The sequence below is a fragment of the Giraffa tippelskirchi genome, chromosome 10, assembly GCF_054371585.1.
Source record: "Giraffa tippelskirchi isolate mGirTip1 chromosome 10, T2T-mGirTip1v1.2.pri, whole genome shotgun sequence".
Taxonomy (NCBI): domain Eukaryota; kingdom Metazoa; phylum Chordata; class Mammalia; order Artiodactyla; family Giraffidae; genus Giraffa; species Giraffa tippelskirchi.
Genome location: NC_137284.1, coordinates 138990718 through 139007562, shown reverse-complemented (window position 1 = coordinate 139007562; position 16845 = coordinate 138990718). Strand labels below are relative to the sequence as shown.

Here is a 16845-nt window from a genome sequence, read left to right as displayed (position 1 = left end):
TCATGCGAGAAAATACTGATGTAGGTATGGACAGACCATTCATCTTGTACACAGACAGCATAAACTTATGATATCAATAAACATAGTACAGTAAAAGTACTTTCTATTCCTTATGATTTTCTTAATAACATTTTCTTTTCTCTAGCTTACTTTATTATAAGATACATTATTAATATATAATACATATAACACACAAAATACCTGTTAACTGACTATGTTATCAATAAAGCTTTGGACCAACAGTAGGCTATGAGTAATGTTTTGGGGGAGTCAAAAGTTAACATGCAGATTTTCAACTGAACAGGAATTGCCACCTCCTTGCATTGTTCAAGGATCAACTGCATCTCTACCTTATGATGTAGCAATTTTACCTCCAAACATTTATCTCAAATAATTGAAAATATGTATCATTTTTTAAATCTTATAAAAGAAGATTTATATAAGCTTTCTTCACAATCACCAAAAACTTAAATGTAACAAATATCCATAAACAGGAAAACAGATGAACAAATTGTGATATATCCATAGAACAAAATGGTATTCTGTTAATGAAAAGAAATGAAATACTGATGCACGTAAGAAGTGGACAGCAACCCCCCACCTCAAAATTCAGAGTATAAAAAGTCATATACAAAAGAGTGTGCATATGCTCTGACTCCATTTCTATTAAATTTTAGTACAGGCAAAACTAATCTGTGGCAAAAAAATCCTCTTGCCTCTGGGTAAAGGGTGGGAGACTGAAGGATTCACTGGTAAGGGACAGAAAGAATCTTTCTGATGTAATGAAAATGCTTGACATCTTGATAAGCATATAAATTAATGTGTGCATTTTTCAAAATGAATAATATGCACTTAAGGTTCATGCATTTCACTATATATAAGTTATATTAAATAAAAATGTATTATTGAACATATACAATGTTCTTTTCACAAACTAGGGCAAAATACCATAAGAAACTTCATAAATTTGCTGGTATCCTGGTTCCACAGATAGAAATTACACTGAAATACATATATTTTATGTTTATTCTTCACTTTATAAAACCTTATTCCCATAATATTGTAATGGTTCACCAAACAGAAAGAATAACAGGAGTGTACTGCAAAAGCTATAACACACACAAACCCCAACTGTATTAAATAATCACTGAAGTTTCTTGACCTTCAAAAGCAGAATGCCCACAATTTGTTCAACTTTCAACTCTTCTCTCTCCAGGCCCAGAAAGCAAAGAATATTACCTAATACCGTATTTTTATTTAAACTACCTCAGAAAGAACTTATAGTTGTAGTAGAAAAATTATGATTTAATCTTTCTTAAAACAATTATCAAGACATTTTAATCAACCCTAGGGCATTCCCCAGTCACCCTGAAAGATGTGTTTTCCATGGCAGTATTAGTAACTTCTATAAAACATATCTGATGTGGGAGAAGGACGAAATTACTATCTTAAAGTATGTATGGGGTTTTCGTTCACGCTACATTTACTTCCTACCAGTACAGACAGATGATCCAAAATTGATAGCAATGCTTTTTCACTAGGTCGCCAAATATTTGCTCCCTTCCACAATGGAAATGCCTTTCACTCTTTTTTTCTAATTATATAAATTATAAGTTGAAAATGAGGATCAAGACAAAAGCATTAAGAAGAAAATTTAAAAGAAATTAAAATTCCTAAATTCCATTATTCTGATACATCCACCACCATTTTGAGTCAGTTGAACCCTGTTGTACACACTCACACAGACACACACTTTACATAATTTGAATATCATATATGTTGTTTTTCATGGGAACAACTCTTTCAAATGATTCTTTTATCTCCCTTTCCTCTCTCATCTCCTCCTCTCTTAAATAACCAATGTCAACAACCAGATATATATCCTTTCATATCTTTACCTGGTCTCACTGTATCAAATAAAAATATACACATATACACACATACACATGGTTGAAGGAGGGAGAGTTGTTATTCAGGTTAACAATAGTAGAATCTTATTACAGATGTTTCTCATTTTATGGAGGAAATTCCTCCAAGTCAACTGGTATGAAGCCAGTTCACTGTATTTAAATGGCTGACAATACTCCATGAAAAATGTATTCAACCATTACCTTGTAGATAAGTACTCCTTTTTTCTTCTGAGCCAAAATCTGACCCTCAGTAACAGGGTAAAATAATGTTTGTTTTTAACTGCTAACTTCTGTGGTAATTTGTTACACAGCAATTGAACGACTAATATAGAATCCAAGGTCAAAAGAAATATCAACAGTTCTACTTACTAAGTAGTTGTGTCCAAACAATAAGTATTTATGTCCAAACAATAAGTATTTATGCCCTGACAATTAAGTAGCCACCTGAAAAAAATTCTTAACATATATTACAAGAAAAATATTTCTATTTTTATCTACCCCATTCATAGCCTAACACAAGCTTTAGAAAAGTGTTTAGAGTTCATTCACTCTGGCGTGCCATTCTCAAAACATGCCATACATTCTAGCATCCGTGTACACACATAGTCCTTCCTCTTTATGGTTAAAAAAGGAGTAGTTGAGAGGCTTTGAGTTTGTTTCCCATCCTTTTCTAAATAACTGCACCATTAACTTCCGTATCCACTTAAGCTGCACATAGTAAACATAATTACAATATCTTACTGACAGAGTCAAGCACTATATATCAAACAGTATATCCTAATAATAGCAATGCCTTAGATCTGTGCAGTCTAATACATAGCCACTAGTCACCTGGGGCTATGTATTCTAATTAAAATTAAGTAAAACTTAAAATTGCACTTAAAATTGCATTCCTTAGTTGTACTAGACTCATTTCAAATACTCAACAGCTACCTGCTGTTAGCAACTGCCATACAATACAGTGCAGATTATAAGAATATATTCATCACTGTAGAAAGTTTACTGTAAACACTGTCCTAGAGGTTAATGAAATACAGAGTATTCTTGCACTAAAGACCCCCTAAATGTCATACTGTTGGTTTTCTATTTGTTATTTAGATTATTCTATCTTCCCTTTTATGACACTTTGTCAGTTATCAACTTGCTGTTGATGTGCCTATCTTTCATAGCTATGCTCCCCAGGCACAAAGCTGCTTGCAGCTGCTGAAACCTGAAAAAACAATGAACCAAACAGAGTAACATTAAATGCAAAGTGGATTCTTAAGAAAAGGCTCTTAGAACCTAAAAACCTCATCCCATTGTTTTTGATTTTTCAGAGTCCTCTTTTCCTTTCTTTCTAATCTCAGACCTGTTTAAAATATGGTAAATGAATTGTTGGTTACAGTATAGCTGCTCCTATCTATTCACGGATCTGGTACTTGCAGATTCATCTACTCATTAAAATTTATTTGTAACATCAAATCAATAATCTCAGTCATTCCTGGACATGCACAGAACAGCAAAAAATTTAAGTTGCCATATGCAATCCCATGGACAAATGAGCCGGGTAGGCTAGTCCAACAACTTACTGACTGACCAGGCATGCATGCACTCTCTCTGAGCTAAGGTCAAACAAGGGACCCTACACCTTCTTGTTTTAACTCTCATACAAGTGTCTTTTTCATGGTCTATTTAGTGCCACATTTTAAAATATTTTTGTGTTTGCTGTTGGTGTTTCACTGCTAAAATGGTCCCCAAGTGTAGTGCTGAAGTGCTGCCTGGTGTTTTTAAATACAAGAAGGCAGTGATGTGTCTTACAGAGAAAATATGTTTGCCAGATAAGCTTTATTTGGGCAAGAGTTATAGTGCTATTGGCTGCGAGTTCAACGAAATGAATAAACCATATATACAAAGAAGATGACCTTTAAACAGAAATGCATATAAAGCCACATCATGTATGGACTGGTTGATAAAAATCCAGTAACCAAGAGTAATAAGAGGCTCACAGAAACCTAACTCTGAGTTACAACGAACAATCCACCAGTCTGGCAAAACCTAAAAATCAGTCATAGAAGTGATGGGAAGAGTACAAGACACAACAACTTTCATACACTGCCAATCAGAGTACAAATTATAAAGCCATTTTCTAAAAACTTTTGCATTACCAGATAGAACTCAAATACACTATCCTCTATGATCCAGCAACTGTATGCCAAGGTACATACCCTGAAGAAACTCTTGTATGTGTGTACCAGGAAAAAACATACAAGAATGTTCGTAGTACTCTGTTCCTAAGAGCAAAAAACTATAAAAACTCAAAAGCCTATCAAATTGAAAAATGGATAAATATATTTTCACATACTGATATACTAGAATACGAAACAGTTAAAACTGTGTGTGCTAAGTCACTTCAATTGTGTCTGACTCCTTGCAACCTATGGACTACAGCCCACCAGGCCCCTCTGTCCCTGGGATTCTCCAGGCAAGAATACTGGAGTGGGATGCCATGCCCTCCTCCAGAGGATCTTCCCAACCCAGAAATCGAACCCATGTCTCTTATGTCTCCTGCATTGGCAGGCGGGTTCTTTTCCAGTAGCACCACTGGGGAAGGTCAGTCAAAACTAACAAACTACAATTATACTCAGCAACATTAATATCATAATGTTTAACAAACAAAAAGCCACAGAAAATGTATAAATGAGTGATTCAATTTCTATTATATTTACATAAAGTCAAAGCCTGACAAAACTTAAATCACAGGAATTTATAAACATATACATATATAATATTGTGAGAATATGGTTAACAAATATGAAATAATAATTACAGAAGTGGGATTAGAGGACAGATACAAGATGGGGCTCACAGGAAGCTTCAAAGGTTGCAGTAGTTTTCCATTTCTAAAGACAGCTAAAGAGTAAACAAGTATTTGTTTTATTATTCTTTAAATTTTATATATAAGTATGTATAATTTTTTCCTTTGAATATAGTATATTTTGCAGTGAAACACTTAAAACATGAGGTGATCCAAAAAGGTTTGTAAACAGTAAAAAAATAATTAAAAGGAAAAATAAGTACAGAGACTAGGTTTCCAAGAATTACAGTAAAATTTAAAAATTAAGTTTTATTTATCCAACTTCGTTACCTATCAGAGCATTAATTTCCTCAAGGATATGGACATAATAAGTGTTAATGCTGAAAGTGTATAAATGAAAAATGATTATTTTTTACTTCAGATGACCTCAGACACTGTTTGTCAAGGAAACAATTAGCTCATGGTCCTAATATCATCTAAGCACACTTCTTTAGTAAAATAACAAACTATGTTAAGTTTATTTTTTCTAAAAGTCAGTTACTGAATCACTGAGTGAAAGTTCAATTTACTGACATCACCTTAAATATTTACAGAATGACTTGAGTTTAAGTGCAGCAGAAGCCACAAATTGTTCAGATCTGTACTCTGATCAGTTACTACTCAGAATAGTAACAGCATCATAACCAGTTCTTTTTAGTTAACATTTTCCTCAAAATATAACAAGAGACTTAGTTTTGTATCATTAGTAATCAAAAACAAAAAAATTAGATTTTAAATGTTCCAGTGAAGTCACTCAGTCATGTCCGACTCTGTGCGACCCCGTGGACTGTAGCCTACCAGGCTCCTCTCTCCACGGGATTCTCCAGGCAAGAATACTGGAGTGGGTTGCCATTTCCTTCTCCAGGGGATCTTCCCAGCCCAGGGATTGAACCTGGGTCTCCCGCATTGCAGGCAGACACTTTAACCTCTGAGCCCCCAGGGAAGCCAAATGTTTCAGTAGAGAGAAATATAAAGTCTATGCTTCATCAAACCCCACACTGTATTTGCCTATGAAATAAAAATGCTTCCAAAATGTAAACAAACAAAAAAAGGGGAAATAAAAATTTACCTAACAGTTTCAAAGACTGAATAAATTACTGATGTAATCTAGATAACTGTTATCCATTCAGTACTTGCCTATTTAAAATCTGACTTCCAAATCGAATCAGGAATTAAACATAATCTTACCTGCGGAGGGTAGTTGCTCTCTGAAGACCACCTTGAAGACTGGTCATTTGGTTTATCAACTAAAATGTTCCTGAAATAAAGAAAAGGAAATTATACATTTAATTAAAAGAATAAGTGAACAAAAATATGTAAAAAATCTACCAGATGTTAAAATTATCACTAAGTTATATAATACTGGGAACTTGAATAAGAAGAAGAAAATGAAACAGAACAAGAACACAGAAAGTGTCTAGTAGTTTTAAGGCTTTTAGATATGATAAAGGTAGGATTCTAAACAACTGAAAAAAAGCATTTTATTTATATATATGTGCACACAGAGAGAGAGAGAGAGAGAGCTCTACCTCATATCAAGTGACAAAATGCACTACAGGTGCACTTAGGAATTTAAGGTAAACAAAGTAATAAAATACTAATAATACAATGCTATATATTTATACACACACATATATGTGTGTGTGTATATATATATATTTTTTAGGAATTTAAGGTAAGTAAATAAAAGACCTAATAATTAATATAATATGATATCATATATATACACACATATATATGTATATGTATATGTTTATATAAATATATACACCTTTTCTTTTTTCAATCTTTGGATCAAGAAGGTCTTTTAAGCCCAGCACCTAAAACAGACCTATGAAAAAGGAACTGATATATGTAACTTTGGAAGGTGGTGCTTTCACTGGAAATTGTAAGGCTAAAGACAAACAGAATCACACATAAAAAAACTACTTTATTTGATAAAGTTATTTCTCAGAGGGATATGGGTTAATTCTGAAACACTTTATACTGGTGTCAAACAAACAGTAAATGGACAGCAGATGATGGGAGTCAAGTTTCTCACTTCGGAGTGGAAAGTAACAGAAAAGCAAGGGGATGAAGGCTGGAATGAACCCAAGGGTACTGAAATAGAGTCAGAGACATCAGTGTGAACTCATAGTAATATTCAGCTTTATATAGATACAGATAAATAGATTCAATAATTATATGTGAGTGTGCATACACACACTGACACAAATAGTACTCCTAGCTCTGTTCACTAATAGGAACTAGAATCTGTGACACTCCAGTAGCAGTGAGTACACTCAATACTAATTCTTGGTTTCTACATACCACAGTCCAATAAAAGGAAACAGGGATTCTTGGGAAAGGGGCTGATTCTAGGCGTACAGCAGGGAATTCAGAACATTAGTCTAGAACATCTTGTAGTGCTCAAAACAACCACAAAGGGGGGAGAGCATGTCAAAGGGACACAGAGGAGACAACATGAAAGAATGAATGGCCCAAGCTAAAATAACTAAACAGAAAAATAAATTATGCAGTACTGGATTATAACCCAAATATCCCTGAATCTCTACTGATACAAATAACTTCAGTCTAACAATCAGAAAAACATCAAACAGATTCAGACTTAGGAATACTCAACTAAATACATGACCAGTACTCCTCAAAATATCAATACAATGAAAAACAAGGAAAGACTGAAAAATCATCACAGACCAGAAGAGAGTAAAGGAACAAGATAACTAAAAGTAATGGTATCTTGAATGGGATCCTGGATCAGAAAGAAGACATTAATAGGAAATCTAACAAAATTGAAATAAAATTTGAAATTTAGCTAACAGTAATGTATCAATGTTGGTATCTTGGTCATGACCAATGTACCATGGTAACATAAGATGTTATCAACAGGAGAAACTAGATGAGGGGCATATGGGAATTCTATACTAACACTGCAATTTTTCTATAAATCTAAAATCATTTTAAAATAAAAAGGGTATTTTTTTTAAAAGTTGGATCTAGCACAGAAAAGGTACTTAATAAATGTCAGAAGATGAATGAATTTTTTTTAAAGACAGAACTATAAGAAAAAGAATTTTCTTTACATACACATTTTACAAAGATAAGACATTAATACATGAAATGACCTCAAGCATTCTAAAAGGTAAAAACCAGCTAGAAAAATATAGGCAATGTAAAACACAAAAGGCTAATTAAAATCTGAATATTTAAACAGCACTTAATTATAACTACAGCCTTCCCACGTGGCTCAGATGGTAAAGAACCTGCCTGCAATGTGGGAGACACAGGTTAGATCCCTGGGTTGGGAAGATGCCCTGAAGGAGGACATGGCAACCCACTCCAGTGTTCTTGCCTGGAGAAGTCCATGGACAGAGAAGCCTAGTGGGCTACAATCCGTGGGGTCACAAAGAGTTGGACACAACTGAGTGACTAAGTATAAATAGCCCATACAAAAACTGGCAAATCCAACCATTCAAAATCAATAATAACCAAAAATTAGAGATTAAAACAAAGATACACATTATCCCTATAAAATTGAGCCTATACTCAAAACAACATATTTGAATCATTAACTGCAGTTGTTGGCCAGAGCTGGTAAAATGGTACTATCATATTTTGCAGGCAGAAATGCAAATTGATACAACTTTTCAAGAGATAATTTTAGTATAGTATATATCAAAAACATTTCAAATATGTATATCCTTCTAAATAAAAATGGTAACAGCCGTGATGACAATGATGATTTTTCTATCTAAAATTTCTGAGCTTTTACGACATCCCAGACTAAGACATCCTGGTTTAAGTGCTTTCCATATATAAACGATTACCTTCAACATACAGATTAAGAAACTGAGAGATATAACTTAATATACCTAAGTGGTGGTGGTGGTTTAGTCGCATCCGACTCTTTGTAAACCCATGGATTACAGCCTGCCAGGCTCCTCCATCCATGCGATTCTCCAGGCAAGAATACTGGAGTGGGTTGCCATTTCCTCCTCCAGGGGATCTTCCCAACCCAGGAATTGAACCTAGGTCTCCTGCAATGCAGGCAGATTCTTGACCAACTGAGCTACAAGGGAAGCCCCACTACACACCAAAAAAATAAGAATCTCAACCCAAGGCGATCTGACTCCACAAAGTCAATGCTTTTAATCACCCTAGTACACAGCTTGAACATATTTCACTTCCTGGAACTTAACCTAAACAATAATCCAGGGGATTTAAAACATCCACATTCATCACAATTCAATTTATAACAGCAAACTGTAAACAACCTAATTGTCTAACAATAGAGGATGTATTAAAAAAAACTTATGAAGTGTCTATGTTACAGAATACCATGTAACCATAATGAATGCTATACGGCCTCACTTTAATACTGTTGGCAAATGTTTATTACACCGTGAGTGAAGGGAAAAGGTAGTTTACAGAGTACGTAGAATGAATCAAGTATTGTAAGTAATAATAATGTTCGTGCATGAAAACAAAAGACCAAGAAGATACGCTAAATTGCTAATGTAGCTATCAGTGGTGAGATTACAATGACTTTCTTCCTTTGCGCTTTTTTGTACTTTTCAAATATTCTAAAACTAACACATCAACATATAATCAGAAAAAAAGAGATGTGTTTTATTAAGCATTACAAAACAAAGATAAGAACTCTATGAAAAGACTGCAGTACTGTTAAAAACTAAAGCTAAAAAACTAGGGGGAAAAAGTCACTCTGACATGAATGTTATAAAGTATGAAAGAAAATCTAATATAGCTATGATAAATTGGGACCACAAAAATCACAAAGTATAATATATTGGGGGAAGGGAGATCAAATGACATGTGAGTTAATTTCATCATTTTCATAGCTCCTAAGAATAATGTTTCTGAAACTGATAAAAAGAAAGAGACTCAAGAATACTGAAATTTAGAATAAAAACATACTACCTATCTTGTAAATTATTTGAGACAGAATACCAACAACAAAATAGCAAAAAGGAGCTAACAGAAGATTAAATGAAAGCAGGACACACTGAAAACAGAAAACTTAAAATACAATGACAATATTAATACAAAGAATCTAAAAGAGTCAGACATATAAATGGCCTAAAATAACACAGTAAGATATCCTTTGAACTGGGTGTATAGTAGTAAATTACTATTACATAAAGGCGCATACACATTAATAGAGTGACTAGTAACAGATAAAAGATATATAAGGCAGATACAATCTTTGCAAAACTAGGAGGAATTTAAAGAAAAAGTATTAACTGAGATTAAAGTGCTCAAAGGGAGAGACAAAAAAATAAAATTTTAAAAAAGTTTGGACTGGAGGAAAACAATAACTATAAGATAATAAGAGTTCAAGCTAGGATTGTGAGTCAATGAATTAAATGAAAACAAAAATAAAGTAAAAAACACAGTGCCAGAAGAAACTAATAAAACAGTAGCAAGAGATTAAAGTCTCTCAGCATCTAGAAAATTAATAAACATCTATACAATGTCAAAGTAGAAGTAAGTACTATGAAGAAAAACAAAGCAAAGTAGAAGAGAAACAGACCTAAATAATGTGAAGGAGTTATCCATATCATAATCTGAAAAATGAGCAGACAGATCACTAAATGCAAAGCCGAAGAGGCAAATAGTTAACGGTATGTTATGGTCTTGTGAATTCTGAAATACCTATTAAACAAACCCATTGGAGCTTCAGCAGCTGGATTAACTGAGGCTGAAATTCAAGGAAAATGCCAGAGCTGAAAAAACAGAGCCATCAGTATATCAAATGCTAAAATATATAAAGCTGTGACACTGAATGAAATAACTTGGGATAAAAAGGAGGTAGAAGAGAAGTTGCACCCCCCCCACTCTCCACATGGTGCTAATGGTAAAGAACCTGCTTCCAATGCAGGAGACACAAAGGGACATGGGTACGATCCCTGGGTCTGTCTGGAAGATCCTTTGGAGGAAGAAATGGCAACCCACTTCAGTATCTTTGCCTGGAGAATCCCACAGACAGAGGAGCCTATGAGGCTACAGTCTATGGGGTCGCAAAGAGTTGGATACAACTGAGGCAACTCAGCATGCACAGAAAAGCTGAAGGACTGATTAAGCTCTGGAGGGTCCATTATTTAGGGGGCCAGAAGAGAAAGATCAAGCAAAGGAGACTGAGAAGGACCAAAGATGAAGAAACTGAAAACTGAGAAACTGTGATGTCAAATGAAGAAAGTATTTTGAGAACAAAGAAGTGAAAAACTATGTTCAATGCTGCTGAGAAGACAGGATTTGGGTGGTATTCACTCCATTTGCCTAACTCCAAACTTAAATGTTGCCACACAGACAGTGCTTAATCAATATTTGATAGATATGAACAAACACATAAACAGCACTGAAAGGAAAAAAATTCAAGTGATTCTATTAAAGCATAGAGTATATTAATTCCTATTTGTTATCTGTAATTTAAAGCTTATACTAAGAGAGAAATATGTACACTTGAAACTAATACAATATTGTAAATCAACTATATTAATTTAAAAAATAGATAAAAGAGAAATATGATGCAGATCAGAAATGAGGCGAAGTCTAAGGTGGCTTGGAAAGATGGAAGCTTGAAAATATTCCTGATGATTTCTCTCTAGTTTCAACACTAAGTCAACTACCAAGCACCTCTCTTAAGCCCAGAAGGTGACAGAGGCCAGAACCAGAACTTTTAAGAATTATCACAAAAGCTTATTAATACTAAGAGGACCATGAGATCCATGGATGCACCTTTCCCCAAGAGAAACGCAGTAACTAAACAAGCACTCCTGGGACAACAGGCTAGTCTCCCTGGCCCACAGAGAGCTTCAGGACAGCTTTCCTGCTGAATATAAGAATGTACTTGCCCTCTTAGCTGAAGGCACTTAGTTGCTGCGAGGCGGCTCCCAGTGACCCATGGCAAACCACAGAGAACTAACAATACACAAAATGTGTTACACAAAAAGCCACAAGACAAAGACTGCCAGGCTGCCGAAAATCTGAGGTATCAGAAGCTTTACCCAAAGAGTACACAATACAAAAAGTTCACATAGAAAAATGTACAAAAAGAGCCAAGAAGGTTTATTAAAAAAGAAAAGTGAGACGAGATGATTTTATCAGCTTTTAAAACACTTCAAATTCTTTATAATTAAAACAGTAGGGATTGGTATAGGAACAAACCAAGAACTAAGAAACAAAAACCCAGAAATTGAGCCTGGTGTAGATGAGAACTTAATATTTTATGAAGGTGACACTTTATTTCAATGGGAAATGATACTTCATATTTAAGTGATGCTTATACAACTGGATATCCACAAGAGGAAAATACGTTAACCCCCATCTAATATCATATACAAAATTAATTCCAATTAAAAATATAACCATACACATATACATAAACATCTTAGAAAAAAACTGAGGGCCAACATATAAAACCAAAAAAGTGTTAAAGATCGTTAGAGATCGTCAAGAAACACAGAAGCTTTAAAACAAAAATTTTATTTAAAAAACTTAAAAATTTTGTATTGTAAAAAAAAACTCCATAAAAAAGTACAGGAATCACATGGGTCAGAATGGCTATCATCAAAAAGTCTACTAACAATAAATGCTGGAGAGGGTGTGGAGAAAAAGGAACTCTTTTACACTGCTGGTGGGAATGCAAACTGATACAAGCACTATGGAGAACAGTATGGAGATTCCCTAAAAAACTAGGACTAAAACTGCCAATAGACCCAGCAATCCCACTACTGGGGATATATATGGGACATATACCCTGAGGAAACCATAACTGAAAGAGACACATGCACCCCACTGCTCCCTGACGCACTGTTTACAGAAGCCAGGACACGGAAGCAACCTCGATGTCCATCGGAAGATGAGTAGATAAGGAAGCTGTGGTACATATACACAATGGAATATTACTTAGCTTAAAAAAGAATGCATTTGAGTCAGTTCTAATGAGGTAGATGAACCTAGAACCTAATATACAGAGTGAAGTTAGTCAGAAAGAGAAAGACAGATATATCATATATTAACGAATACATACGAAATCTAGAAAGATGGTACCAATGATCCTATGTGCAGGGCAGCAAAGGAGACAAAGACACAAAGAACAGACTGTTGGTCTCAGTGAGAGAAGGAGAAGGTGAGATGATTTTAAGAATAGCAATGAAACATATACATCACCGTATGTAAAATACATAGCCAGTGTGAACTTGACGTATGATGTAGGGCACCCAAAGCCCGTTGCTCTGTGACAACCTAGAGGGATGAGGTGGGGAGGGAGGTGGAAGAGGGGCTCAGGAGAGAGGAGACACATGTATGCCTATAGCTGATTCATACTGCTGTATGGCAAAAACCATCACAATGGTATAAAGTAATCATCCTCCACTAAAATAAATAAAACTTTTTTAAAAAGATAGGAAACAAGCAATAGTTTAGGAAAAAGTACTTGCAACTCATATGACTAATAAGCTAGTAATCATATCTAAAATAAGTAGAGAATAAAATGAACAAAATGAAAAATGAGTGGAATGTGTGTCACTGAAGAGTCATTAAAATTTAATGACTAGTAAATAACAACAAAAAATTTTTTTCTAAATCCCTGTGTCAGGGAAAACAAATTAACACATTAAGATATCTTTTTTCACCCCTTAAATTGATTAAGTTAAATCTCTACTTAACAGGAAATCTCAGGGAGAAACTGTGGACGTGTCCATTATTCCAACCTTGAGGGAAAGTCAATTTGCAGTATCTATCAAAATTCTAACTGTACATATTCTTTCACCTAGCACTCTCAGAATCTATCCTATAAAAAATAAAATCATCAGTATATAAAAATCTATGTATAGAGACTCATAAACTTATGAGTCTAGTTGCAATAGCAGGGAAATAAATCATAAAACACTATATTGCCAGATCTATGCCAGCTAACTTGTAGGGATTTCTGCAATATAAAAACAAAGAAGGAAGTATTATTTTATTGTTAAAAAACTATTATTTATATCTATTTGTATCCAATTGTGGCTTCCCTGGTAGCTCAGCTGGTAAAGAATGCACCTGCAATGCAGGAGACCTGGGTTTGATTCCTGGGTTGGGAAGATCCATTGGAGAAGAGATAGGCTACTCCAGTATTCTTGGGCTTCCCTGGTGGCTCAGATGATAAAAGAATCTGCCTGCATTGTGGGAGACCTGGGTTTGATCCCTGGATTGGGAAGATCCCTGGAGAAGGGAACAGCTACCCACTCCAGTATTCTTGCCTGGAGAATTCCATGGACACAGGAGCCTACAGGCTACAGTCCATGGGGTGGCAAAGAGTCAGACATGACTGCGACTTTCACTTGTATTCAGTTAGATTAATAAGCATGGGTGGTATTAATTAACTTATATCAAATATATAAAGCACAGATACAAGCCAAAAATGAAGCATGAAAGACAAAGTGAAAGTCGCTCAGCCATGTCTGACTCTGCGACCCCATGGAATTCTCCAGGTCTACCGCACTGCAGGCAGATTCTTCACCAGATGAGCCACAAGGGAAGCCCAAGAATACTGGAGTGGGAAGCCCCAAAATGAAGCATAAGTACCAATAATGAGTTTTATCTTCTTCTATTTATCATATTCAGATTTTTAAAATAAACATTATTTATATAAGCATTAAAGTATTGTAAAAATATTATGACAACAAACTTTTCATATTTACGGAAAACCGACTACATCATCATCAGATGGTCAAATCGGGCTCAACTTTTCTTTCTTTTTAAAGACATAGGTGATAAAGAAGCAATTAATAAAGATATAACTGTTTCTTAAAATTTTTAAGTGACAGATTAAAGCTTAAAGTCAGCTACAGATTAGTTTTAGTTCTTCCAGATGCTCCTTCCTAAAATCCATTTGCACTCTCCTGGAAAGCAAGTGAGAAAGTAGTTGAGGGCAGTGACTATTATTAACGTTACCCTTCATCAACAGGGACACAGCCACTATGGCAGCATTCTATAAAACATGTTCTTAAGTATCCTTACTCATAACTCTCAAAGATCTATAAAACCCACCATCATTACTGGTATAGTTTTTCCTTCTTCTAACACTCAAGAGAGACATTAACTCTTTCACTACGAACTATCAATTATGATACTAGTTCACTATCCCTAATCTCGGAAAGGGGAAACATCCCATCCACAGCCTCTGCTGAAGAAGCAATTACAGATAGACAGTGATGTTTTTACTTGTGACTCAAAGACCTCAGTGACAGCCAATCTAGGCTAGCTAAGAGACAGAATGGGTCATATGAAAATAATGTATACAAAACAGAACCAATGAAACAGAGGGAAAAGTATACAGAATAAGAGATAAAAGAGAGAGAATAAGACAGTCAGTAGTAAGATAAGACTGTAACAGACATAAAATAGAAGAGACTCCAAGGAATAACAGAGAATAGAAATTAATGGCTTTTTGGTTCTAGCTTCCAGGAGGCTGTTTCTGGCCATCAAAAAATGTGACCAAAACATACTTCTAGGTACTCCATGACTAATGTTTAACATTTTAACTATTGCCTGGGAAAACAAATAAATGATCATCAAAAAAAAAAAATTACAGAAGACACAATTCAGTATAGAAACTATATGATCCAAATAATAAAGAAAAGTAATCTACTAAGATTAAGCTCAATATATGCCATTCTAAAATATGTTTTAAAAAGCAAAATACAAATAATAACTAACAGAGAACTTGTTAAGAAGAAATGATAAAACAGATGGGCTAAAGACTAAAATGGTTTCCTTTTTTCATCAAGGTTAATTTAATTTTAAAAGGTACATTTTTATTCCTACCAATGCAAGATGAAAATTGAAGGTAATAAAAATGAGCCATATTAAGTCTCTTAGATATAGACTAAAAAAGGCAAAGCTGTGAATAATTAATTTTTTCTACCAAGACTATAAAAATCTATAGTGAAACACATGGACAACTGAAATACGGGATACAACATTAATTTTTTTCCAAGTTTTATGTCTTTAATTTGCAAATTTTTTAAGGTAGTATATTTACTTATACTACCAACTACATGTCAGGAACAAACTATTAAAATTCATTATAGGAAGATAATTTACTGGACATTTTGAGTTCAAGTCAGCAAATTAAAAATCTTTTTTTGATTAAACATGTTCAAATCTTAAGCCTGCCTGGCAACATCTTTTAAATTGCTGCTCTTAAGAATACTTAAACGCAAAAAGCAGCACTTGGACAAAAAAATGGAGCACTTAACATTTTTTTCTGCTAATGGATGCTCAGGATACTTAACAGTAAATCCAGTTGATTTTAAACTGAGAGTTCTGGATACTCAAAAGCTACCTCTAATTTCATTGTGAAGAAGTCAGTCAAGCCAGATCTGAGAATATTTTTCTTCTGGTAGTTTTAAAATACCCTACTAAAACCTGTGCCCTTTGGTTGAATAATGTGACAAAATGCATCTAGATGAAATCCGCTCTGACTAGGAATGATAAGACAAGACCCTGGAGCTTGGCCACTAATTTGTTGGGTAACGTTAAGCACATCACATAATCTCTCAGGACTTTAATTCCTTTAACTGTAGTGTAAAGGGAAGGGTTGAATTCCTTGATCTCAAGTTTCTTCCAGCTCTAATAGGAGCAGTGCACTGCACAACTCTAGAAAACACCATTCATGAGGCCACGTTAATATTCTACAATTCTATGAAAAGATTTCACATATTTCATTCAAAGTATCATGTATAATTCTCCTCTTACACAGCAATCAATAACAACACACAATCCATTGATTGTAAAACAGCTTCCATTATGTGTAAACACTATTCTGGGGTAACACCACAAAAGTACAGAAGGGGTACCTGTGGCCAAGGGTATTATGATTTAATAAATAATAAATGTATATAGCATAAAATGTTTGAGACACAAAAAACATATACAATAAAAAGCCAATTCAAAATGCAAAACAGAAATCAACTCAAACAATTTTGAATATCCACAGTTGTACAGTGTTAAAGAGTATACTATAAAAATGATAGCTTTTCCAAAAAAAATCGCTTGTACACTCACTTTCAAATATTTCCCAATTTTCACACAGGA

General features: G+C 34.4%; 1 protein-coding gene across 7 annotated transcripts in view; it reads right to left on the bottom strand.

Annotated features, from left to right (window-relative positions):
• The window catches only part of MKLN1 (muskelin 1), a 384259-nt gene that overhangs the window by 156327 nt on the left and 211087 nt on the right, over window positions 1-16845 (bottom strand). For all 7 annotated transcript variants that reach the window (XR_014067647.1, XR_014067648.1, XM_081537099.1 and 4 more), the window contains one exon: window positions 5932-6001. Coding sequence is in view for 2 of the 7 variants with exons in the window: in XM_081537096.1 (XP_081393222.1) it covers window positions 5932-6001 (70 nt within the window). In the remaining 5 variants the exon portion in view is untranslated. The remainder of the gene's footprint in view (window positions 1-5931; window positions 6002-16845) is intronic.